The sequence below is a fragment of the Apteryx mantelli genome, chromosome 7 (assembly GCF_036417845.1).
Source record: "Apteryx mantelli isolate bAptMan1 chromosome 7, bAptMan1.hap1, whole genome shotgun sequence".
Lineage (NCBI taxonomy): Eukaryota > Metazoa > Chordata > Aves > Apterygiformes > Apterygidae > Apteryx > Apteryx mantelli.
The window spans coordinates 11,074,133-11,101,680 of record NC_089984.1 but is presented as its reverse complement, the minus strand read 5'-3'; the positions used below and the strand labels follow the sequence as shown (position 1 = coordinate 11,101,680).

The 27,548-nt window shown below is 39.7% G+C and overlaps 1 protein-coding gene across 1 annotated transcript in view; it reads right to left on the bottom strand.

Annotated features, from left to right (window-relative positions):
- FAM13C (family with sequence similarity 13 member C) overlaps window positions 1–27,548 on the bottom strand; it is a 135,661-nt gene that overhangs the window by 7,028 nt on the left and 101,085 nt on the right. Inside the window, exons 11-18 of the mRNA XM_067299788.1 lie at window positions 24,410–24,473; window positions 16,858–17,008; window positions 16,409–16,474; window positions 11,759–11,969; window positions 10,634–10,772; window positions 8,809–8,890; window positions 6,600–6,811; window positions 1,093–1,176 (exon numbers count right to left, since the gene is read on the bottom strand). Coding sequence (XP_067155889.1) covers window positions 1,093–1,176; window positions 6,600–6,811; window positions 8,809–8,890; window positions 10,634–10,772; window positions 11,759–11,969; window positions 16,409–16,474; window positions 16,858–17,008; window positions 24,410–24,473 — 1,009 coding nt within the window. The remainder of the gene's footprint in view (window positions 1–1,092; window positions 1,177–6,599; window positions 6,812–8,808; window positions 8,891–10,633; window positions 10,773–11,758; window positions 11,970–16,408; window positions 16,475–16,857; window positions 17,009–24,409; window positions 24,474–27,548) is intronic.

The following is a 27,548-nucleotide window of genomic DNA, read 5'->3' as shown; positions in this document are numbered from 1 at the left end:
TTAGTTCTTTCCTTACGCAGTTAGCATCTGCTTCTTCAGATGACTGGAGCTTCTCTACCTCAGTAAAAAACAACCCCTCTGAATCCCATGCTACGAAAGCATGCCCTATTCTTCTCTTTTCTATCTTTGAATCTTCAAGTCTCTTTTAACTTTTCTATAGCACTAAATAACTCATTTTCTTTTTTGTTCTGTTTCTTAGGAAATACCATTTCTTCTTACCCTTCCAATGTATTCTCTCTATCCCTCACCTACCATTCCAAGTCCACAGAGCATAGACAAAAATGATTTTATCCAAGATGCAGAGAGATCAGATTCAGATTGTGATAATCTTTAAGAACCAACATATTCTTGTACACACGTGCTCATGTGCTGCTCCCCTCTTCCTCTACCTCAACAACCACAAGGCAGAAACAGGTAGAGTCGTAAGAACACAGACATTCAGAGAAGTCAAACAGGAATTCCTCAGGTGCTTATAGACAGATTTTCAAATCATGGTATCATCAATGGTGGCAATTTTTTGTTTTGTACCTCCGTTTCCTATGCAACAGTCACGAATGCCTATGCCTACTCACCAAAGAATTCCCTTGAATACTGAGTCCCTGAAAGGACTGTAATTAAGTTTTAAGTGCTGCTATGAAATAAAGGAAAACACAGATGATAAGTCATTTCATTTTTGTATTTCAAATCTCAGATTGTGCTCTGTAAACCTTTCATAGCTGCTGAATATTTTAACCTTTCATATGTTGTAGCATGAAGTTACAAGACAGATTACAGAAACCAACAACCACAATAGGTATGAGCCAAGTCTACTGTGGATATATAGATCCTAGTCTTTATCATCAAAATCTGCAACTTTCACTCATAAAGAGTGATACAGGGCCAACAGAAACTTGCCTTTTTACTTTATTTTTTAAAATACAATCCAAATTCACAAGTATCGAGCAATATTTATATCTGAAGATTATTTTGAAATTACTAACATTATGTTAATCATATAAAATTCATCTAAATATATTTAATATGCGACTTCAAAACTATTTGTTAGAGAAATTATATCATTTTAAATTTATCTGTCTTTCCATGGATACTTACAGGTCGTCCATGAATACTCTCATAATATAGTAGACATTTCTGAAGATTGATTTTTTCCGAAGTCATTTGCTTTTTTGTCATATCCTATTTAAAAAAGTTATTTATAAGATTATGAGTCAGAATTTCATGGCAAAGGTACAGGTAGGTATCTGTTTAATAATCTACACAAATAAATATTAATACTGAAATTCTGTTTCTGCCTACACTGAGGTCAATGGGGCTTGGCATTGACTTAGCAAGAATAGGATCCAAATTTATATATGAATGCAGTTTTAAATGAATCACAAATACACATTAATGGGATATTGAAAGAACAATTACACCCTTTGCTGGGAAGTTTCCAAGGGTACAAACTATGGTCTGATTCAGTAAGGCAGTGATCTTCATGAGTTGCAGGATCAGAGTCTATATTTGAAAAATTATTCTGGGCATACTGGTTAACAGAAAGACTAAACAAGCAGAAGTTTTTGCTTGAATATCAAAGCCATACTGCATGGACATGAGGAATATTTCATGGCTTGGGTTTTGGGGAGGGGAGCTCTGGGCAAAAGAAGACTCCAGTGTACGAGTAGAAGGTGCTGGTACTGAGGTCCCACAGACAGCAGCGCAGTATTATCCCAGAGCATTTTTCAAATTTTATTAGGATAACATGATTAGCTGTAGAACTGAAAACTGAAGAAATACTTGTCTCATTTCCTCTTAAGGAGGAATCTATTAATGGCAGCTATATGTTATTAACCTATATTTGACAGATCAGTTCATAGATCATTGCATTCCCCATTGTATATTAAATATAATTTTGTTGTTACAAATGAAAAGAACAATCATTCTAGACACAATACTCAAAAACTTGCAGAAATCCAGAGAGCGCACGCCTCAGCTTTTTAATTATTCATCCAAAAAGAGAAATAGATTTGTCTTGGCCAGTGACGGATGAACAACAGAAAGTTTCAGCTATGCAAACCGTGGAGACGCGCACACGCACACAGTGGAATGACAGATCCACAACGAAATACCTAAATATCCAACCATTGTGATACCATGGTTAACACACCATAAAAGCTGAAAAAGGTGCTATCTCTAAAATGAGAGGGAAAAACAGTCTGATCAGCCAGCAGGAAGTTATGGCTGGATGATGTGCCTCTGTCGAACTGCCACAGAGAGGCTGCAGAAAAGCGCAGCGCTTCGCCCGCGGTGGCGGCAGCCGTGGGCTCTTCCCGCGTCGCACCCGCCTCGCTCTGCGGGGCTGAACCCAGCACTACGCAGGCTGGGAGTACAGGGATGCTGCCGAGTGGGGTCTAACAAGAGAAGCAGTTCAGTTCTGTTCAAAATCACTATATAAATCTCTGGTACCACAAAGAGGAAAGTTGATTTTTTGACAATAATTTGTCAGTGTTGGTGATCAGTCAAGAAATTTGTAGGTGTCTGCTGTCGCAAGCCCACTATTTAACTGGTATTTCTCTCCTCTCCTTCCTCCTTCTTCCCAAGAAGATCTGTTCCTGACACTTGCACATTTATCTGGGTCAGGATAGCAGGGAGCACACGGAGCTAATGTAATTTTTCACAATCTCTGCCAGATCTCCCCAGATCTATAATAGTTAGAGCCAAGCGTTCAAGGCTTTTGGAGGAGAGCTCAGCCACCACAATGAAGTGGTGCGAAAAACGATGGAGATTGGGCAGGGGAGGGATCGCCTTTCTGCAGAAAGTCGATCACTCTTCTTTTTATTGCCAGCTCAAATAAGTATATTTAATAATTAGCCTCTACTTTTTAAAAATATAACAAACACAGCATTTCTATCCATCATATCAATCCCTGCTCTCCTAATATCAATGGACAGCCCTGCTATTAGCTTCAACAGGAGCAGAACCTTTTTGTTTGTTGCCTAAATGCAAGAGCACTACAAAACCACTAATAACATTTCGTCCTAAATGTTTGCATGAGGTAATTGCTCCAAAAATTATCTGTCATTCACGTTAAGAGAGGCGCTGCTATCTAGAATTTAAGCGTATTATAAAACAGCTAGCTGTTCTAGCTGCTGCTAGTTCTGCAATTAATACAAGGATAATTCTTTCAAAAACTATTAAGCCTGAAGCAACTGAGTGGCTAGCAGTAAACAGGGAGTGTTCATTAATATTGATTTTACACATGAGAAACAATCTCAAGAGGGCTAAGCATTCGGGCCTATTTTATTAGCTCTTTTCATTAGTAATCTCAAGGCAGGCTTGTATTCAACTAGACTCAACATTGCTGACAATTTCAAAATCAGAGGCGGCAGGTGGAAACACAAACTATAGAATTGGCTAGGCCATCTTAGGACTGTAGGCTGCACATAACATGAAATTCAATGCTAATTAAATAAAAACACTGCTTCATAGCCAAGGAAAGGATGGACCAAAATGGGTCAATAACCAGAGGACAGATAACCGAAAGTAACCAGTCTGAGAAAAGCCTTGGGAGACAAACTGCAAAACAAAAGCCAATTCCAATTTTCCCTGGATTTTTCTCATTGAATAGCTGTACTCATAAGCTTTTTTGCGGGGAGGAGGCATTTTGTTCTGAAAACCATACTCTTTTATATTTCATATTCAGATTTTGTGGTTCGTCCTCTTTAAACATACCGGGTGTCTCAGGATTTTATACCCCTCCTGTTTGTCCCCCCTTCTCCACCTTTTTTTCTTTCTTTTCTTTAGGATGACTGTTGAATATCTGATGAGCAAAATGGCCCTTAAAGTGATTCTACTAAAATGAAAGCTCTGTGATGCCTGAATCCCGCTGGCAGGTCCCGCCAGTCGCTCGACCGCTTCCCACGCCCGGTCTCACAAGTCACGCTGCACCTTTCCTCAGGACAGCTGCTCTCGCGGCTGCACTTCAGCGGGGCCCAAAGCCTTTCCACAGCAGACGCTCGGGCCCGTCAGGGCAAGAACTGCGCGCTCCTGTGGGGAACACCATCCTTCCCCCAGTAGCTACCGCGCGAAAAAAGATTTAGTTGCCATTTAGTTGATTATCAATCTAGCTCAGATTCTGGTACAGGATTTAAAAGTTATATACAAAATAAAATGGTTCAGTTCAAAATTATGATCTACACCCACGATGTGTATAGCTGAAATGAAAAGTCTTCGATCTTTGCTCTAACCAGCAGACAGCCTTGATTCATTTTGTATCGGTGTTGTAAACCTCACTCTCCTCCAGGCTCTCCTCCTCACAGTTAAAAATCAATCATTTTAATGTTAAACTTAAGGACCTACTAAAATATCTCATCTTGAAATAGATCAATTTAACTTCCTATTACTCTTTTTCAAGCCTCTGTTCCACTGCAGTTTCATATAACTATTATCAAACAGCACAGTTAACAAACAGGCAATTCTTTCAGTTCAAGTTTTCTTCACAAGAATACAAAAAGAAAATAAATAAAATGGGCAAATGAATCTTTAAAAAATATTTAAAAATGTTAATTTGTGCAAACATTTAATTTACAATACAGAGTTCTCTGTGAGAATCTTTCAAGACAACGCTGCCATTGCATAGAATTAGGAAGTTTTCTTTCAAAAATCAAGAGAATTCCAACTAATGGAAAACTGAGTGGGACAAAGAACCACAGCCAATTTACGCTTATAAGATTGTTTTTCTGGGGCAGAATTTCCTCACTGATGTCTATTTTGGGGTCATCTGATCTCACTCCTTGCCTAATAACAATTTTTTTAAAAGCTGAAAACATTAGTTTTCAGGAGTATGTACATGGGTTTCATTATTTTATTGTTGTTTGCTTTTTTACAAAGGAGTTCTGGTTGTGAAACATTTAACTTTTTCCATGTCAGGTGTTGAAAAGGTGGTTTGTAGAAAGAGACAATTTGAAAGGTCAGTCATGTATGCAGAGCCCAAAATCTCAGCTACAGAAGCACAACACAGTTCTATAGAGTTCTAATCTCCATACGGTAATTGGTTATTAAGAACCAAGAGTGAAAGCAAACAAACAAAAAATTAAAAATTACCTCCGTTGGTTACTTTCTGCTGTTGAAATCTACCTCAAATCATTTTTTAGTGTTAGATGTTGTAGCACAGTTTAATATTTTGTTCTTCTTCACTTATCCTTGTCACTCTCACTCCCCTCTTTTCCTTTCAACAGCTGAGTCTCGATGTTAGATTTCAGGTACCTTTGGGGATTGTCCTTCTTGGCTATATAGCAGCAGGCAAAGCTGCATCATTTGATAGTAAAAATAGTATAAAACTATCTTTTTACGGACAATACATATTGTAGAACAACAGCTTCAGATAGATCCTAAAATGTGTCAGTATTATGGAGGTACAGTGGAATTTTAAAATATGTACTGGTTTGAAAACAAAAATAAATTGCCCAACCAAACAAGCATGTTTCATGGGACATGAAACCCTCTCCTAGACGTAGGACAGTAACTGAGAATGTGGAAGAGCAGGAGCAATATCAGCACAACTAAACGCACAAGATCAAAACAGTCCGGATGATTGTGCCCTCCACGTGATCTTAGTGCAGTGCTATCGACTGGCCAGAGGCTTTCAGATTCCTTAGTGAGAAGAGGCCTTTATTGTCAAAATAACTTTGCAATTTTATCCACAGCACCCAGCACATTTTCATAATGCCTCTGACTTCAGAAACGTCTGGAAGAGATTCACCAAACAGTTCTGCTGGTTTACACCAAATTCACAGTTCCTCCTGTACTACCAAGGAGGCACCTATGGGTCCTGTGCAGGAACCAAAGCTGAGGTCACCGTCTGCTGTTGACTGCCTGGCTGTATTTGATCCCTGCTGTGAAAGCACTGAGCAAAACGCACCCCTCCGCACTAGCCAGGACTGACTGAGCCTCTGTTTCAGTGTATGGTGCAGGACCAGAAAAGCCTCCCAATCCATCCCCAGTCAGTTCTCTGAGAGCCTGAGAGCGCAAGGGAGGCCAGTAGGCAGAACTAAGTCCTGCCTGGGCCAGTAAGCAGTCTGGTTTGCATGGGACTTCTAGCTCTAATTTACTGGAGAAGAAGTCTTGGTCCCCTGTTCCCACCGCAGCTCCTCAGATAGAACAGCACAGGGGCTAGTACTGAACACAAAGCCACTGCCACGAGCAAGCCTTGGGCTGACATGGAGCTGACACTTCAGGAACATTTTTAGCCACATAGTTTCGGTGGACTAGAAATAGGATTGCTTTTGCTCTGTCACCATCGCTGATAGACTGGAATATGTACTTCGTATGCACATAATCTCAAATTGGCAGGTTTCACCAGCTCTTAGCAAGTATGCATTTCTGAGCAAAATGCACTAAGCACTATTTGAAAACATCTCTTTTTCTGTGCAACCAAAAAATCACTTCAGAAAACTGCACCAGGGTTGCTATCTTGTCAGAGAGAAAATGCACAGTAGTGCCAGAAGGTACTATGAATGCACACCCACCAAACCTACACTGAGACAGCCACACTCCAATCCGTTTCTGCCTCAGAAGATAAAGTTCTGAAAGAAAAAGGCACACTTGTTAGCTTGAAATACCTTTAGAGTCTCAGGAAGGTTGAAGTGTTGTCTTTTCTCCTTTAGTTGTCTCAACACACTGTCCATGGTTTCTTCTACTGAGGGAGCCGGTTCCACGCTTGCTGCCTCCTGTGTCCCAGTCTCTTTAGAGATCCCAGTGCTTTCACAACGATCATTTCTTTGGGGTGCTCTAGGGGTGGAGTTTTGCTCTTCTGACATTCTGAGTTTCAGCTCTGAAAGATAAATTATTTGGCAAGAAAACATTTGAGAAATACTTGCAAAAATGTTTCCTCTGACAGTATAAGACAAAAACACCCACGCTTCTTGCATGGAATTATTATCATACCACAACTGTTTAGGAAGGTAACTCTGCTTCACTTCAACACCTAACACCTAAAGCGATGTGCCAAGCTGTGCTACAGAGCCTGCCATGCTGGCTGCCACCCCGCTGGAGCGCGCGTAGCCACGCACCGCAGGGTTGAATAGCCAGCCCTGCTCTTCGCTAGCACGACCTAAGCCACAACCCTCCTTTCTGGAGGCCGCTTTGCCATCTCGGCCAGGCTACCGTTGCCGGCAGCTCTGCCTCCGCATGGAGCTGGCTCTGACATGGAGAATCAGCCACTTAGTTTAAATAACCTCCCTTGACAGAACAGCACCTGAGCAACCCAGCATAAGACACGGAAATCCCAGCGTGTCCCAGCTTCCCAGTCAGCAGCCCGCCTGGATGCAAGAAAGTACATAGGGGCATCTTAGCTTGACATGAAGCCAAAGGCCCTGGAGCTTTAGGGAGCTGCACAGAGCAATGAAGACATTGAATTAAGGTCTGAATTAGCTCCTGTAAAACCAGGATTTGTTCCTTGCTCATGGCTGACTGGAGAAGGACCTTGGGCAGGGCAGTAGATTACTGGCTCCAAACAAGTTAAATTTACTGAAGTCTGTGCAGAAACAGTAATATAATTTTTAGCTGAGATGGTCTAGGAATACAGGCCAGGTTTCTTGGCAAAAGTAATAACTTTTCTTAAACTAACAGAGCTAGAAAGGATGGACAGGGCTTAGGGACTTGAAGAAGGAGCTCCAAGCACTTGAAAGTGTTTTTCTATTTCAGTTGTACCTATCTAGTGGATGTCATGGCTCTTCTCTCGCTTAAAATCAGTGTCATTATTCAGGATAACAAAATCAAGGGTGTTCACAGGACTGAGGCATTTTGGGTATGAAGGTGAATTTGATCTAGGAAAACTAAACCAACTGGATTGCCGGAGTTATGCTGGAGTTGGAGTTACAATTTTCAGGAAGCTAAATATGTAGTTTGGCCATGTCCTCTCATTTGCCCTTCCTGGATTTACAACACAAGGTTCACAGGGGAAAAAAAAAATCTAGTAATTATGCCGCCTAGTATTTAAAGGAGGGTTTTCCAGAAGAAATTCACTGAAAGACGAGTTTCTAATTCCTTCATTCACCACAATCACACCCTCTATCTCTACATTCTTAACTATATCCAAAGAGAGATAAAGCATAATACTATGATTTAATTAGTAGTGAGGATCTACTTACAATAGAAAAAAAGGATTTAGATAATTTATAAATAGCCTCAAAAAAAAATCAATCAGTCCTGGCTACATTCTCCCCGGGGCAAACATGTGATATACCCACAGATGTTAATGTAACTATGTGCAATCAAGGCAAAGGCAAGGGCAACATTTGATCCTCAAGACCAAATCTAATATGAAGGAAAATCCATTTTTATGATAAATTAAAAAAAGGCTTTAGAGTTCTATAACATCAGGGCTAAAAAACCTTTTGCTATTACATTTGCACTATCACAAGAAAGCTTTTAACTTTGTAGTTCAGTATCTTACATTTATTCTACTGACCATGGAACAGCATACAGACACTTCAAAAAATATTTAAAATAACACTGAATGTTATTTTGCATGAGTGTTAATATTTATGAGGGAAAGAAGATGTGTATTTTCCCTGTTCCTTTTTAGCCTTATTACAATCCTGCCTTACTTCAGTCCCTGCTGTCGGGAATCAAGGCAAGTCATATCATTTCACATCTCTGTTGTCATTAAAAGACTAAACACCATGCACTAGTTAAAAATAAGCAAAGGACTAAGAATGAAAAACAAACTCTAAAATATTCCAAGTGCATTCATACTGCTTTCAAATACCGCCTATATTATGAAAGTTCCCACTGAGCAATAAAATGACATGACATGCTATTATGTACCTTTGAGCTGCTTACGACCTTTAGCCAAATCATTCATCCATTTCAGGACTTCGGGATTGGAAGTCTTGTCACCGTGCGAAGGCTGAATGTAAAGAAAAAGGGGGAAAAAAAGGAATTTGATCATACTATTACTTTTCTTGTATAGATCAAATTCATAGGCTTAAGTTCACTCAAAGGTAGGGAGACAACTTTAAGTGTAGAGGGTTTATTACACACATAAGCCTTTACAGGATCAGACTTTGAATTTCTTCAAGGTGGAGCAAGAAGCCTTGAGACAGTCCACTCAGTAAAGAAGCATATGTATTTTAAATATGCAACATTACAGAACAAAGGCAGCACAGTCACAGTGAATGATGAGACACACTTCTTGCCTTGGTAATTATAAAAATAGATGAGTCCAGTAGACATCTATTTAAACTGCAGCTACACAACTGCTAAGTGGCGTTACTAAACAGCATTTGCTGTTTCCACGCCAGATCCTCTGTCTCATTTATGAGAATTCAGACAGAGCTCCCTCTCGCCCGGCCACGGGAAGGGCCAAGTGGCTGCAGTCCCGCACAGGGTTCATGCCGAGTCAGGAACACACTCGGGCCAGCACTGTCCCATCTGCTTCCCCACCTTCCCATCTTCTTCTTCTTCTGACTAATCGGGTAGCGATCTCAACAACTTCAAAAGGACTGGTCACATACCTAATGCTAGTCACCTTCCTAAGAGAGGTGCAGCATGGTAACTGAAGTACTCTGTCCCTTGCAGGATAAGCCCTTACTGCTTTAAAACAGGGATTCTCTTGGAAAATAATACTTTAAACATTTCAACTCAACTGCTTAATTAATGAAATGAAAAAAATCCTGTGCAACGGTGTGACTTCAAAACCAAAAACCAACAAAAACTTCGTGTATCAGTCCCTTCTTTACATTTACAAATTTCCTCAAAAATTTTAATCAATTTACACTGGAACTTCAAAACTCAGATATTTTAAATGACAAAACTGTTTTGCAAAATTAAACCTCTGAAATAACTTCTTTTCTGGTCACAGTGTGATGACTGTTTAAATATGAAATTTTGTTCCTAAGAGTGTATCATGACCATAGGGCAGTACCAGTCACAGAAGTGTGTTCAGGTTTGCAGTCATTTATGAGATTACAAGGTAATATGCAATTTGCTCCATTTTCATTTTAATGTATTCATAAAATATCACAAATTCCCTATTGCTTATTATACACATCCTTAGCATCATAGACATTTTGATACATTTATACTACACAATTCACCTTACATAGACTAGCTTGATTATGAGCACCTATATCTTGCACCTATTGCACAGAGCATGCAATTGGTCTCAAATATGAAGACCTCACCCCAGCAACACATCAAAACCCTCATTTCTGTTTTGACCATCAGCTTCTGTTGAGCACTAAGGCTCGGAGCTTTACAGGACTCTGTCTGAGTAAAAGATCCTGCACAGCAGAACGAACATTCCAAGCAAATGACTTTGTCTACAAAGTAAATAAGTAGATTTTCATATTTTGAATCATTTTGGTTCGCAAACTTGTCAGCTATGTTTAACTGGTTTACACTTCTCACACATCCAGAAGATGGATATTTTGCAAGAGATGATGGTGATCCAAAAAAGATGCAAATTAGAGCCTCAGAACTACTGAATACAGTAAAAGACAATAAAGCATATTCTCTCATTGATGATTTTCCTATATCATTTTATCATAATACCCTTTTCCTATTGCTTTGCAGAAGTTTAAAGACATTCAGATTCTTGCCTTCCTTTTGTAGTATTTCCTCTTATCTTTTCAATGATATCTTATCTTACCAGATATTTTCTTTCTTGTTCAAATTTTTCTTCATACTTCCTAATTTTCCTCTTGAGACTCTGAAGATGCTTCGTAAGTTGTGCTACTGTCTGTGGTTCTTTGCACTCTTCACAGTTACACCTAGAAGAACTTCTTGGCCTGCAAAAGCCGAAAGCATAATACCTGTATTAAAGGACTGGCTTTAAAGGTCTGTATCTTGTTCCAGGAACACTTACACTTTCTCAGCACTTCAGAATTTGCAGATATGTTCTTTCAAAGATTTGAGAGAGCTGAGTTTTTTAAAGTAAGCATAAAATAACTGCTTTCCTTGGAAGGTATTACTAGGTTATACCCCTTATGGGTTGGTTGGCTGGTTTGTTTATTTGTTTGTTTTCCTTCCTTCCTCTCCCCCCTCTTTTTAAATTAATTATGGGATTTCTGAAAAATTTTCAATAGTTTAATTGAGTGGGTCACAAACTGATCTAGTACTTCCATTTAACAGTAGTATCTTACTTCACTAATCTCCCATCGCTGAGACACTAATGACATTATTTGTAAAGTATGCATCAGAGAATCTTTTATTATTGGTAATAAACATTACCATTTCGAAGACAATTTAGTTTCTATTTTTTTTACAGTTACAAATCAATAGGTCTGATTGTTATTATATGCAGTGGACTGAGATATGCATATATGCTTTTAAGAAAGTGTGGTTTCTGACTAAAACTCACACCTTGGTTTTTAGGTGATCACATGTAGGGACTGCTCATGTGTTCTGTGGCTCTTTCATATCTAGTGAATAACTCGAGCAATAATTTTATTACAGCTGCACATTTTAATAGTAGACCTCCAACACCCCTCTCTATCTTATGTTCACTCATCAGAGTAACTACTAACCACTAAAACTGCCATTAAAATTGTCATTAATAACTATAATTAGACTTCAAACAATGTTGTACTGTGTTATTTTTGAAAAATGCTAGGTCCTATTGCTGGTACTGCAAATTAACCATGTCAAAATATGTTATAATATGAAAGTTTCTTATTTATGACATAATAGTAACTGAAAAACATAAAGAATCAAAGGTCCTGGATTGTACAAAAATAATTTAAAAGTATATAAGAATTAAAATATATTTTCTTACATCATGAAAGGTTGAGTACTTGGTGGAGAAGGGGCAGACTCTGTGTCTAGATTAAATCTCTGGCTTTGGCTAAAAATAGAGCAGCGTGGTGACAAAAGGGGGTTGTCTCCATCAGTAATATGATACAGTAGTCGACTGGTCCCTATGGAGTGATGCTCTTGTGGGCTGTTGTCCATGTCATTCTGCCAGTCCCTGTGGGCTGGTACAGGCTCTAAAATAAAAAAAACAAACCAATATGGATGGAAGGTCATTCACAAGATATTTCGCTACATAGATAAAAACAAATCTATACATACAAAGTATTCAAAGCAAACACAGCAAGCTGTTTAGCAATGTATCACACGCAGGTTGAACATAATAGCGAGGATCAGAAAATAGAAAAGACAGTTATTGGCTTAACATTAAGTATCTTGAATTCCATGGTAGAAAGTGGGTGGGTGGGTGTTTTTGTAAACTATGAAGTACTATTTAAAGATGGAGAGTTTCCCAGAAGAGAAGCATGGTCAGGTTTTCATAGATCTATTTGCTTTTGAAAGCCACATTCCTAAAACAGAAGATGAATGTACAAAACAAGTTTCATTCCCCGACTTAGCATTTAATCCTTTGATCAAGAAAAAGGTAGAACAAAAACATAGTATGTCCTGATGCTAAGAACCTCCAATGTTGTCTGCAGTATCCTGCAGAATGTATTCACATTTTGAAGCAACACACATAAAGGTTTAAAGAACACAAGATATGAAAATATACAAACAATGACATTCAAGGTATTTATTCAAGGTAGTGTCCAGTGACTGCTGCCCACGATGTTATGTTAGTATCATCTCTGAAAATAAATGGAAACCTAGCTACAGCTCCTCTAGTCAATCAAAAAGTAAAATCTGGTTTAAAGAGGTGGTCAAGTTAGAACTCAGGATGATTTTTTTCTGTTCTAAAAACTTAAGAATTGGTGAATCTCATCACACTGATTCCATTCATGAGTGACATGGAAAATAATGGGCACACTGCTAAGCCTGCCTCCAGAGGATACCAAGAGTTCATCTTGCCTTCACTGTACCTGGCTCCACTAATAGGAAGAACCATTAAATCTTCTTCCTCACCCTCAGTGGGTGAAACAGGTGAGGATGACCTAGCCTATTTTCACTATCAGATGGTTGTGCTTTAAAGTAGATTATGCTTTTAGGGAGAAATCCCACACTATCATACAAAGCTTTCCTCAAAAAATAGAAAATATATGTTAAAGCAAAGAATGCACTCTGTCTCCAATTCCTCTACATCTGTTTCCATAGTACCTTATATTTTACATCAGCTATGTTAATTTTTCTTCCTCTAAAATCATGTGTACATGCAGACTGTGAATCCATATCAATTATTCTGTATTTCCAGGCAGCGCAGGTGTCATTTCCTGACAATATTATATTTGCTATATACCATTCATTCTAATATGTTTCACAGAATTTTTTTACTTGAGGGAAGTCTAAAACTGCCCAGAAAAACAACTGTACTTGGCTTAGTCTCAGAAGAGCAGGCAGATCTAGAAAAGTTCTTTTTTTGTCACTTTTCATTTTCACCTTTCTATATAGGATATGGTATTCCATGATGAGTGGGTATCTCCCTTAAGGTTTTAATGGAACTTTTTACTGCATTTTATTTAACCTCTGCACAATACACACTGAAGCCAGCAGTTCCTATTGGTGGATTGAAACAGTGGGGACAAACTGGCTCTGAACGGCATGCTTCATAGAAAGCAACTATTGACTTCAAAAATAATAGTTGCAATGGCCTAAAATAGTGTTTTATCATGTACTACCCAATTGTTCTTGCTTTGCAGACAACAAAAATCCAAGTGTATATTGTCAGATAGGTTAGTCTAAGTCATCCATAATCTAACACATGGCTTTTGTATCTCTGATAAGTTCATTCGCTTTGATAGCTCCATCAATTATAATTATGTTAGTGCTTGCACAATGAGACAAAGTGGTTGATTATTAATTCTAACCTAGCATCTTTCCTCTAAATACTTCCTACTTTGCAGGTTAAATTCTCTTCTCTGAGATACTAGACCAATTCCCAGACTTCTAAATTGTATGAGAGATTCAAATCCTCACAAAGAGAGATACAGAAAGGCATCTGGGAGAAACGAGGCCCCCAGGAAGGGTTCCAGCCCTATCACAGATGCATTAATTACCAGCTATTCTCCAGAAGCAGCCAGCAAATCATTCAATGTGTCTGAGTCATTTATGTGGCCCTATTGCTATAAAGTGTGAGCATCTCATGATGATGACAAGTTATAACCAGCCCCATTTCTAATCACAGTTCAGGGCCACCATCCCTATTCCAGCCCTGTGGACATCCTAAACAAGACACTAAGCATTAGCCTATGAGTAGCCCATGTACTGACCAAACACCTACCTGTGTTTGTGTGTCTGATATAACCTTAACCTCAACTTTTGCCAAAACCAGGAACTAAACCCACCTTTAACCAAACCAGTAAATTGCCTCTCAGCCTGCATCTGCTCCATCTCATCTACTCTGCCCAGCTTAGCACTGAGAAGAGCTCATCAAAGGACATAAAGCCAAGATCTAATATCTTATAATATGCAGTATGCTTCACAATGTGGGCGTTGATCATATGACCAAATAGGTACAAATCTGTATTCTTGCGTGTGATATTCTTTAGTTTAAGTAAAATAATAATACACCTAGTCTGTTGCATATGAAAAACAATATGCAGGTATAACGTGTTCATCCCTCATCCCATGCCACGTCTGTGAATGCTAGTATTAGAATTTTTAATTTAAAAGACATTTAAAATATTTTGTAGATAAAGTTCAGCTGCTGACAGCTTGAGCCACATATTTGATGTAAACTCATATTTGAAAGCTATAAAAATGATTTATGCTCATTGCTTTTCTTTTTTTCCCTTAAACAAGCCTACCTTAATATCTCCCTTGCAATTCTTTATGGTCTCATTTTGCCAGCTCTCATTCAAGCTTTTTTATATCCAAATGTAAACTGGAAATGCTGACTTCTCTCAGAGGTAAGAATTAATGGTTATCCCTAAAATTTGAAGCTTTATGCACTCTGTCATTTTACTAAACTGTTCTAGCTTCCTTTGCTATACATATACAAATTTTTAATTTTTTATTGATTGGAATCTGAAACAACAGAAATTAAATAGTCTGCATAGTCATGTTTATATTAAAAAGGGATAGATGTACAATGTAAATATTTCTTTTGTGATATTTCTTTTTTCTTCATGAGTTAATATCCGGATTCACTCAGCAAAGGCTAACAACTAGAGATGCAGTATATATGTCACATCCTCTAAAAATTCTGTTCTTAACTTGGTACAAATTAATGGACTTCATCTAAGTTTGAGCTGGAATAGCCACTAGTCCCACATGACTACTGTATCTAACCTGAAGGTATCAGAAAATTTCAGTAGTAATTTGAGAGACAGATTTAGGATTAGCTCTATTTATGCAAAATAGCAAGTTATTTAAAAATGGCACAAAGCAGGCATTAGCATGACAAAAGAGTATATTAAAATCTATTATATAGGTAAGCTTTTACTACAGCACAGGTTACAGCTGCTTTGAGAGACAGAACACGCTCTGAACTGTGCGAGAGAAATGCTACATCATCCAGTATATGCCTGTGTTGATGGAGAGAAGCAAACAGGAGCTAGCGAGGGCGTCTGAAGAAGGGGATAGCTAACAGTTTGAGTTCAAACAGAATCAAATTAAAAGAGAAAAAATAATCAAAGGAAACCTATTATGAACCATCCTAACAATGAATTACGAAACTACCAGAACAAAATAGTTTGGTAGACTACCGGAAGAAAAGCAAAAATACACCCTGCCATAAGGAGAAGAGTCGGTGCAGGTTTTGGATGAGCTACAAAATGTCCATGCCTGCGCGGCCCAGCCACGAGTTCTGTCTCTGCCTCAGATTCACATCGAGGCACCAGTGCAAATCCCACACCCACACCTGAGAGCTAGTAAGGTATTTGCCTAGCTGAGCTAAAGCAGCCATTCCTTTTTTTAAACTAAAAAACTCAAAAGCCAAAACAATAGGACATTTAGCATTCTTTGCCTTCCTTCAGCTTTATTATTGTAGAGTCTGTGTACCATTTCCATTAATTATGCAATGCAAAACTCAAACTTCAGAGTGTCTTAAATAGAATAATATAATTTGTGATTCTTTTTAGGTGAATAACTTGCTGCTTATGAAATTTCTAGGCAAACAGCTTCTGGGATAAGTTCTTCTGAACCCAGCATTTATTTAGAAATACAAAGTGCATTGCAAAACTGGGATTACTGACCTATCTGCTTTAATGTGGACCATATATGGTCTAAAATTTAAGCATCTGTGTATTCATGTCACCTGCCTGTGAGATGTATTAGTCATATTGCCTTTGACCTATTTTTCACGAATCGTGATTCCTCTTCCACTGAGCCTCACGATTCTGCCAACCCTGTGACTACAGGATATGAATTGACAAAAAATAATGCTGAGCCTCAGGGCTATATATTTGCAAGAACTGGTTTCCATATTGGGGGAAGAGGGAGAGATAACAACCACAGTTTGCCCAGATGGGTAATGATACAGATTCATGAATGATTAAAATCAACATGCTGTAAAACTCACCTTCACTATCTCTCTGCTGATGCATTAAATTAAAATCAATAATAGGAGAAATGAAGTGATATTGCTCTGACAAAAAAAAAATGACAAAAATAGAATTACATGATATGGCAGATGATTTCACACAATACAGATGTAACAGACATAGGAAATAAAGAGCATAACTTTACTTAAACAAACAACAGACTAAAAGCGAAAATAAAGGAATCAGGACTCATAAAACCTGTCTGAAAAGCAAGATTCCCTCTCAGAAAAGAATGCTGTTGCCATTCATTTCCACTCTTATTAACAGGTATCACCCCTTTTACATTACATAGCATTTGCATCAGGAGATGGTGCCTTGCATTAGCTCTGCACCGTTTCCCAGAGGACTGCAAATCTGAGATTAAACTGCAAGTCACACGGCTATTTTATAATTGCAAATGAGAACACATCATGACATGATCGCTTACCTCCACAACTGGCCCCATCAGCTTGCACGCTGGTCTGGACTGAAGAAGGGGCTGGGTCCTTGGATGCCGGCAGCTGCGGAGTTTCTTCCTGGGTTGTCAGAAATGCAGAGCACAGATCGGTTTCAAGGGCTTGTAGCTTCAACAAAGAATTCTGCAGGCAAAAACAGAACATTGGGCTAGAGAGAGAGCAACAAAATATAGCGAGAGCGCCTCAACTCACGGAGCCCATCAGCAGCGCCTGCAAGGGGGTGTTCCACTGACAGCACTGCCAGGATGTGCAAGAGAACAAATGTGCATTATTCCAGGAGTTTCTTCATTTCTTCCGGTTATTTAAGTCCTAATTTAAATGGATTATTCATGACACGTGGGAAAGATGACTTCGTCAGCAAAAGACAATTTATTCTAGGAAGCCAAACTGCAATGGTGTCCGTTTTCTTGGTCTTGAAGCGATACTCTAAGCAAGTACTTCATTCATTGTGCTGACATCACGATCTGATGACATGATGTCCCTCCCCATTTGCCATTCATAAAAACCCCAAATCTCCCTCTCCAGTCTATTGTGCAGAACGCTGCAGCAAACAAAGAGTTACTGAGAACAACACCATCTCCCACAGGACTCTTGCAAAAGATATGTGTTAATTGGCTTTTTTAGAGATACTTCTTTATGTAGCCCTTGCTTTTATGTAGGCTGCTGCTGCTTCTACAGGGCAACCAGAGATCACTTCCTATCCGCTGCAAAGGCAAAATTAACAGATCTTTGTCACTTGCTGCAGACAAATCAATGAGGACAAGGCTAGTTATCTATAACATCACTTCCAGCTACCCTGTCATGCTTGGTCCATTTCTCATTTTAATCTTTAATGCTGCATGCAATATTCAGCTGCATAATCTGACACAAGCATCTTGCTGTGATGCAAATGCTGTGAAAACCCTAATCACCATCTGACTAGGCGAAATGAGTCACTACTGATACCCCATACATTCAGTTCCCCTTTCTCCAAGGAAATACAGCTTGCAACAGAAAACAAAAACGCAGAAGGCTGTCTTAATAATCACACAGCTGGCACACAGAGAATATACGTAAAACATTAGGTCACTCAAAGGTACACGTCTGCAAGGAATGCTTTCTGAAGAAATATCTGAGTTGCACCAGAAATTTTTTCCTCAACTTTATAGCCTAGAAAGCGCCTTTCCCCACTCCATAGAAGACCTGAGACCAATTTAGCAATTTGTTTAATGAAATAATAAATTTATTTATTTGAATAATTCTCCTTGTGTAACAATATAACAGCTATGCACTGCAGAGTTTAATATGTCAGTGCTTTATTTTTATTGTAATACTGTCATTTTAAAAACACAAGGATGCTAGTATTTTTTAGTTAAAAAAAAAAAAAAATCTTTGGCTGAGAACAGCAGGGAAGATTCTCAGCCTTGATCCTTTCACTCCCACTATAGAATTCAGGCAGTGAAAAGGGAGTGAAAATTAGCTCTTTCTAGGGGATACCTCAAAATTGGGAAGTTTCTAAGGCACAAAGTTGCATTAACTAGAGGCCATAAAGATGCCATAACTAGATCCTGTGACCCTGTATGTACTGTGTGCTGTCAGAAGTGCTTCAAAACCCATATTTATCTCCACAAAGTAGATTAGACTACAATTAAACACATAGGCTCTAGCCTAAGCCTAGGTCAAAAAGAAAATCAAGGAACACCCTTCTCCTAGCCCCAGAGCTACCTGGACTCCTGGCCCTTCCTATTGGAAGTAGGGATGCGTAAGCAAAGAAATGGCTTGGGCATTATACATTTATTTTAGAATTAAGTTCCTCTCATCTGTTGTTGAGATGTATCTTGATATCTCATCCATAACCATAACACCAGGAAAGAAGTGATTGCAAGATCAAGCATTGATCCAAATTGAATGCCTAATGTAATATTATTCTTTAAAAATATGGTATGATACAGAGCTGATTTCTATGATCTGAGGCAGAAGACACTTTTACTGTTCCCATCATGATCAAGTATCCAGTAAAACATTTCATCTCTACCCTTTTTAGCAGAGCTCCCTGCTAGTGTAAGTAGGCTGATACAAATACCTAAAAAGCGGTTGTTTTAAACCTGGTATTTGTGGCCCGGCACAGTGATTTGTGTTATACACCTTCCTGACTTCTCTCCGCACTGCTCAGGATACTAAGATAAACACAGGTCTGTTTAAATACAGACCTACAGTCTCAGCCACAGAGGCAGGTTACACTGGCAACCTACTGCCCTCTTGCCCAAAAGCAATTTATAAGGATATTTTTGCTATCTTGGCCAGCAGCTCCTCAGTTTCACATCCCAGTTTCTCCAGGACTTTTGGGTGACTAACATTTAATCTGTGACTTACTAACATATAATTTGTCTGTTTGGTCTAATATTTTATGTATATTTACTTCAAACTGATCTAGCTTCTTTGACCCATCTGCTACAGAGAGTGCCTCAGGCGTGGACATCTCTCCAGCAAGGCCTTTATCAGTAAATACCAATACGATAAATTCATTGAGCCTCTCTGTTTACGGCCATACGACCCGAGTGCCCCTTTTACACTCCAGCCAGCTAGCAGACCCAGCGATATCCTACCTGGAATCAGGCTTTTGATGTATTTGGTGGACTTTTTACTATCAGCTTCAACATCTTTTACAAGGCACTCCCAAAGTCTTGTTTAATGCTCTACTTAATTCTTGTCAGCCTACACCAAAACCAACAAAATGTTCTTGTTTAGTCTTTTTTCCAGAAGAAGCAGTTCTTCTACAGGGCTCACTCAGATTAGAGGTAGACTGGTGGAAACTATCTCATTTTCCACAGCTTTCAAGAGGCAGTGACTTTTCCTTTGCAGACTGTGTGTGCTGGCTTAAATGGGCACCCATGGCATTCCTTCGGGAAGAGTTTTCAAGACGTGTCAGGCCTTACTTACTACTGTCTCACATCTCAGCTAGACCCAGCGTTGTGTGGACCTGTCACAACTGAATGGCAGTGTTTACAGTCACTAATGTCACTTGGTGAAGGATGACTATATAAATTTACGGGCTAGTGAGGACTCTGATCCCAGCATGGAACTTGTCCCGAGACTTGCTGGTGGCAAGTGCATTTCCCAAGTCTGCAAGGGAGTGCCTAAGTCTCCTCCTATTGGCAAGGACAACATAGGCGAATAACCAAGAAAGGCACCTAACCTTCATGGACTGTTACTTCAAGCATTTGACAAAAAAATTCCCATATCGAGAAAATACATTCCCTTTGCATCACTATTTTTTATGACACATTAATATTTGTGGTAAGCTCAATATAAAAGCATTCACCCAGACTACATTGTTAAACATTGTATTTCAGCAATGCTTATGCTGTAATTCACCAGTTGGTTTATATTCAGTTGCTTTAACTGATATTTTTCACCCATCTGTGGAAGGTGGGTGGATGGCAAATTTCCAGTCACTACCAAACACTAAAAAAATTCATATAATAATAATAATAATAATAGAAATACATTATATGATTTTGTGAATGTGCCTTTGACAGTGATTTGACGTAGGGAGAACAAGAATGTGTAACTTTGATCATTTTGATGTTACCAGGGAGATGATGAGTCTGGAATATGCCATCAACCTCATCTTACTCTGACAATACAGCTGAGTACTATGATACTGCAACAGTGCACAAGTACAAATCTACCCAGGGGTTTCTACGGGAACGCGTGCAAGCAGACACAGCGTTAAGCAGAGGCCCAGCACGCAGGGTTAGAGGCTGAAGGGCAGCAGGAGCGTCCCGGTGAAAGGCAACGCTGCTGCCTGCCGTGCCCCGTGCGGAGGCGTTTGCTTGCGGCGCCCGCGGTGCCAGTATGGCCGGGCGGGCGCAAAGGGAGCGGGTGCACCCGCGCCGGGGCTGGGGGCTCTCCCCGGTGTTGCACATGCTCAGCAAGACACCTCATACGGGGACGAACCAGCCTGTGCTCTATATATAAGACTCTCTCCTGGCCCAGACCTGGGCTCTGGAGCCCAGCCTGGCCATCTCTGCTCTTGGCCATTTAGGAGAAGTTAGGGAACCCATCAGAGCAAATACAAAAAGCTAAAATACATAAAGAGAGAGGAAAATGTTAGGTCATGATGGGGACTGTCAAAAGTTTTTGTAAGCTCTCACATGGAAAACCAATATCGCTCAAGTAAGTTTAAGCTATGGCATATTATATCAGCTAATGGTCTCATCTCAAATAATTCAGATCTGATGCTCATTCTAGCTTTACTCCAGTGTCTAACACTACTGATTTTGATGCAATAATTTCTGATTCACGCTAATGCAAATGAAAGCAAGATCAGACCCTATATAGGAAAGCAGTAAACTTCTTGAAAGGACACACATAATTCAGTATTTTCTAACTCACTTGAAGTTAAAATAGGATCTGGCATAAGAGTACCTGAATAAAGACAGATCTTTAAGTATCTTCGGAAAAATAACCATATCATTAGCTCTTAAGAACAGTGTTTTGCAAGTTTTAAGCAGCAGCAATTTTGACAGTCTTGGACAAGGGCTTGTTAGATCTTTGGTGTCCTCTTAAAGTTACTGACAATTCAAAGAACTTGGGCTATACCATTTCCATTAGGAAAAAAAAAAAAAAAAAAAACCTGCATTAATCCAGATCAAAGATAATGGAAAAATAAAGACACTTCCAGGAAGTCTGAGGAAAATTTAAGGACAGACAGTGTGGCATTTTCTATTTTTAATTTCGGCTACAGCTTTAAGAAAACATAGACATTAAAGAATAATACTCTTGCCTGCCGGAGAAAACCCAGTGCAATGGATTGCCATTTGCAGAGAAAGCTCAACCTGTAGTGAAGAAACCACCGTTACAAACCAATGAGCTCGTACCCCACTGACCATCTCTCTTTCCAACAAGTAACTATTGAAAATCAAGAGTTTGGGCCTTAGGCCAATGCCTTACTGAGATCAGAGATAACTTCTTACTGTCTGGAGATAAATACCACATATCTGCACTCACCCTGCTAAACCCCACTGGAAGCACTGACACCGAATGAACAAATGCAGCTAATTTATTGCCAAAACGCTGCGGCAATGAGTGGAAGTCCCCTAAAATAACTTAGAAACTTTTTCCCAGTGGGTGCCAGGGCTACCTGCCTCGGCAGCTGGGGGGGTGCTGCGCGCAGCCCTGCAGGCTCAGCGCCGCGAGCCGCACGGGCCAGCAAGGCCGGGAGCCGCAGCGCGGAGGGGGCACCGCGCCGGCGGCACGCCAGCCCCTCGCAGTCCCGGGGCACTCGGTGCGCGCAGCAAACCCGCAGGGACAGCGGAGAGCTAGCGACGGCCAAAAGAGCCACTGCCGTTACAAATAACTAACCTTCCCTGAAAGAGCACCTCAGTACCATTAGTTTGAGCCTCGCAGACATCTGAAGATCTGGTAAATCTAAGAACTGAGGAAGGAGGGAAAGGGAAGAGGTCTGCCCCTCGCGGGGGCCCGGCGTGCTGTCAGCGTGCAGGCAGAGAGCGCGGAGGGGAAGCAAAGCCCCTGCTCGGCGCCTTCTGCGCCACGCACACGGCGACACCCAATTCCCGGGGGCTGCGCCCTGCCCTCGGGCCCGCTCCTGCCCCCCAGCACAGCCCCAGGCCAGGAGGGCAGCCGACCCATCATACCCGCTCTATGGATGGACCTCCTGCATTTACCAAATCACCCGGGGCAGAGAAGCAGAAAAATCCAAGCTTTTTTAGTATTTAATGGCCTTTGAAGTAATTCATAGAGAAAAGAAACTGAGCAATATCAACCTGTTCAGTTTCTTCACCATAAGGAAATTAAAAGCAGTATTAGAACAGTAACATATAAAAGCAACATGTAAAACCTTGCTTTTTAATCTCAGAATTCAGGTAAAAAATAAGATAGACATATTTTATGTGAAGGTAAATAAATCTCTGTGGCATCTGTTTTGGCAATATTTGTGTCTTGAGGCATGTGACATTTTCAATTCAGAGCTTTATTTATGGGGAACAAACAAGCAGCAATAAGATAGAACAAGATATGCACCAGGTTTGTATAATGCCACTGCTGAGCAGGGAGGAGACAACACTTTATCTAACCCAAGAAGGGAATTTACTGTCCTGTGACACATGTCTATTTGGGTCCTGAAATACAATATAATCTAAGATTTTACAAAAAAAATTTAGGACCAGAAGGTCGCCCTTGTTCATTCCCCATGAACAATTAGCAATTTAATTTCTGATTTAATTATCTATTTTAATATATTGTTTTTATTTACTGTAATATTTTATCTTAACCTTTAAGGAATGATTTGCAAGAATTTTAAATCTTGTAATTGTGGAAGCTTTGGTGGTACCTGCAATGGGGCTTCTCAGAGGAAATAGTAATTTAATGATTTCTCCCAGGGCCTTAATTGGCTAGACCAGGACTGAGTACATCCCACTATACCGGTCACGGGAAGTGTTTTACTATTTAATACCGTGGTTTTTAATAGTGAGCTGAGCAACAATGACACAAATGTACAGGAAATAATTCATTGTAAGGAGAAGATTAAATCTAGATTCCTTTAAAAGGACACATTGTGGCTTTTTCTTACTGAAAGTCAGACATCTATTAATAGACATAGATGTTCTCTGGCTCACTATAGAAACAAAGCTGTTTTTCCATGGTTTGACAGGAATGGGCTTCCCTTCCCCCAACCGCTCCTTTCTTTGCTTGTGTAGTTCTGTTGTCTTAGTCTACACTCAAAAACATTGTCTGCTCCTTGGTCAAGCTCCAGCATGTTCACTGCTTTTGCAGACTGTTAAAGGCCTTTACACCAGTACGCAGATACTCGTATTTGCAGAAGACGCTTTATAAGGTTTCCCACTCCGAATAACTGCACAGCTTGTTTTGGCCTCCAGCGCATTGCCTGCACTGCCCGTGTGCAGCCCAGGCTCACGCGCTGTTCGACACGGTCTCCCCCCGCCTCTCTGCGCTGTGCGCTCCCACCACGCTGCCGCCACCATCCCTGTGAAATCAGCTCGCTTCCGCTGCCACAGGTGGGATTTGCCTTTCCTTGCTTCCTCCTTTTACTCCAGCCCTCCGCTCCTCCTGCCTTACAACAAGGCTACCTTTTAGACCACCTTGTACTGTTCTCAGATTATTTACGCAGGATGTAACAACCTTGAGATCTGCTTATTTTTAAACATAACATATTTGATAGCTGAATACATTTGAGCTGTAACATGAGGAACAATTCAAATGTTTTTGCAAGATGACATTTCATTCAGTCAATATTGAATGTCGAATTCTTTTCTGAGCACAAATAAAAAGCAGCATAAAGTTGGCTTAAAATATGTTTAAAATCTCTTGCTTCTGGCTTTTAAACCACTGTAGCATCATATCACATTTTTAAGCTTTTCTCCAAAAACATGGCTACAATTATTCATTAAAAAGTTAACCTAAGATTCACATATGATTATATTATTCCAAGGGCTAAGAATTAAACAAAACCACCTAATTCAAAATTTGTAACACAATATTTCAAGTTTTGGTCAAGCTTACCTCGTTTTTGTTGTGTAGTTGCTCAGTTGCTTCTTTTGGTGAAATGCATGTGCTCTGATCTATTCTACAAAATAAAACAAGATTTTTCACTCAATAGATCATTCATTTGTTCTGCAAATATTTCAAACTTTTCACTATCTCTGCACATAAATTTCAAGTTATGTGATAAAGTATTTTATTGAAAAAATAACTTTCCTATGGAAGTTACTTCTGTATTTTATTTTTCAGGCAAAGCAACAGTGATTTTACTAGAATTCTTCATAATATATCTAAACTGTGAGTGAAATCCTGGAAACTATGACATTAAAATCCAGGATCACTCTGTGGCACGTGTAGATACAAAAAGAGTTTTACAGGAGCACGAGGGGCTCTCGCTATCATGAGCTAATAGAGTTAAAGCCAAGAAAAAGCTCAAACATATGTTTAAATCTAAGCACGATTTATCCCACATGCTTTAAGTCAGGAACAAGAGTTTTCCTGTATCAGAGCCATAAAGAATAAATCTTTCCATATTTAAACTTAACAGTGCTTTAGGCTCACAATCTTCAACTTTCTGCTTAGCTTCAGTTCTGCAAATTTACTTTTAGAGGTCATTTACCTGTAGAGTCTCCAGGACTGCATTTTTCTCCTTTATCCCATCCCACATTTTTGGGAAGTTACATACGTAGTTTCTGATGGGGTCATCCATGCTACCACAACATGCCCTTTTCTACCAACCCCTCAACTTCACAGCAAGGGCAAAGAGCAGCACGTCTAAGTATCACCAGCTGGGTGAACAGCAGCTATGAAGAGCTGGAACTCACAAAGGCCCCAGGGACTCTTATGAGGAACTGGAAATCCTTTGAGGGAGTAAGAGATATTTCCACGTTTTCTACTAAATGTCACTTTGAAGCCATCAGAGAAGTCCACAGCTCTGGTTTTCCCTCCGTGCCTCACCGGTTCTCTGCATGGAAATAAGAGGATGGTCCTGGAGTGGCAAGGGGAATACCACTTTCTGCTGACTATGGCTAAGGAGATGACTGTTCCCCATCTGGGCAGATGCCATCATGGCCTAGGGCTCCACAAGCTCCAGGACGAGTTACTACAAGTGCACTCCACCAAGGAATGAAATTGAAGCCTAAAAATAACCTCACATGGATTAGGTCAGCAACCTGCAAAGCCTCATACCACAGCTCTGTCCTTTCCCTAGCTTCCCCAAGGCAAACACAAGCTTTCCACGCTTAAATCCAAAGCCGTACATGGGTGTATCACAAGCGCATCACAACAACAGCCTTCAGTTGAAGCAAGAAAACTGCTGATGTCTCAGAGAATGTGATTTCTCTTTGCTGCAAGGGAGGCAATATTTGCTCAGGACTGGCCAGGGCGAGACTCACTCATGGATGTAATCAAAATCAACACAAAACCCAGATTCTTTTGTACAAAAGAATTCCTATTTTTCAATCTATTCTGCTCGGACTAATCCCAGCAAAATTAAGCAGTTTTAAAGGCCCCTAGAGACTGCAAAAACAGTACAGACAGATCCAGGGAGCTTTGATGTTCTTCTTAATAGAATTATGAGGCATTCAAAGACTGAAATGATGGATATGCCATAAGAACTTTCCTTACCAAAACAGATACATTAGATAGCTACTGCAGGACCCAAGGCATGCCGTTCACACGGGAACACAAATGAGTCATTTTGGTGGCAATACACCAAGCACAAGAGTGGGAACTCTCCCCAGCCAGCCAGCCAGCGTGTCACTCAAAACACAAAGGTGCATGATCAGGGGTGATTTCTGGAGGTACTTAAGCAGTGAGACGCCTTGCCTGAATACTGTAGAAGCAGCTATCTACATCTATATAGCTTTCCACATATATATTCCTTCTGCCACCTCTCCTGAAAATGAATAGGAAATGTCTCTATATTGTGAAGAGAATAGAAGAAAAATGAATAGCAAAACTCAAAGAGGTTTACACCTAACAACCATGCTCCAGGCTACTGGGCAGCAGGGAGGACAGGCAGCTGCCTATGAGCCAGCAGGAGAAAGTTAAAGAAAGCAGATGAAGTATGGTCAGAGCAAAAGGACTAACTTAATAGTAATGATTAAAAGAGTAAAATATTTACCTTTGCTTTAATAACATGTAAGGGTGGCCCTGCAAAGCTACAAACAGTTGAAGAATTAATTCATTAATGAAGGAAAAATATTTAGAGTGATTTATTATGTTGAACTAGAACTAGACATAATGGAAAGGAAAAATAGAACATTTGTCAGATTTGTACTCATCTTGTACTCATTTTGATGACATCACTCCTTTCATGGTGCTTAATACACAGAAAATGTGAACCTACCTTAACAAAAGAAAACAAAAAAAAGAGAAGACTAGCAGCTTGGTAAGTGATGATGTGGATTGTTACAGGGTTTTCGCAGGTGCTGTGTTAGATGTTCTGCATAGTTCACAGCTATAGCACTCATGAGTCTTGCACTTTTCTTGAACTCTGGACAGTAAAAAGCTTACAGCACCCCTAAAGTACGATCTCTCTTGCATTCAGGCTGGTATTATTGTCTGCTATTTTAGGAATGCACAAGTCTTGCATTTTATCATTTCTATTTTACTAAAAAATACTGGGGTACAATGATTTCAGTTCTGCTTTATTTGTATTTCAGCGATACTAGGTGATTTCTTAAGTAATTGCAGTGAGTAACAGTTTTGGGGTTTTTTTGTGAAGACCATTTGCATTAACAATAGTCATATATGTATGCTGAGCTGAATCTACTTCATAGAGTTTTGAGGTGTGCTCTTTTTTAGCCTAGATTTACTGCTCTGCTAGACAAATTCAGGTTATCTGATTGTAACTAGGCAACAAAGGACTTACAATTTAATAGCTACGGGTTGGATCCTACTCTCATTAAAAGTCAATCACAGAATATCCATTAACTTCAAAAGCATCAGGAACAAGCCCTAATTTTCCATCTGTGCTGAGTACATTAAAATTATTTTGAGCCTCAGCTGAAATTTTGAATAATTGCAGGCAACCCTTCTTTTGTATAATTTACGTCATATAAAATAATGAAAACGGAATGCTCTCTATTGCTGCTCTTCAAATCTGTATTATATCTTTCTCTGTAAAGTACAAAAGGCCTGATCTCTCCCCCTCCCT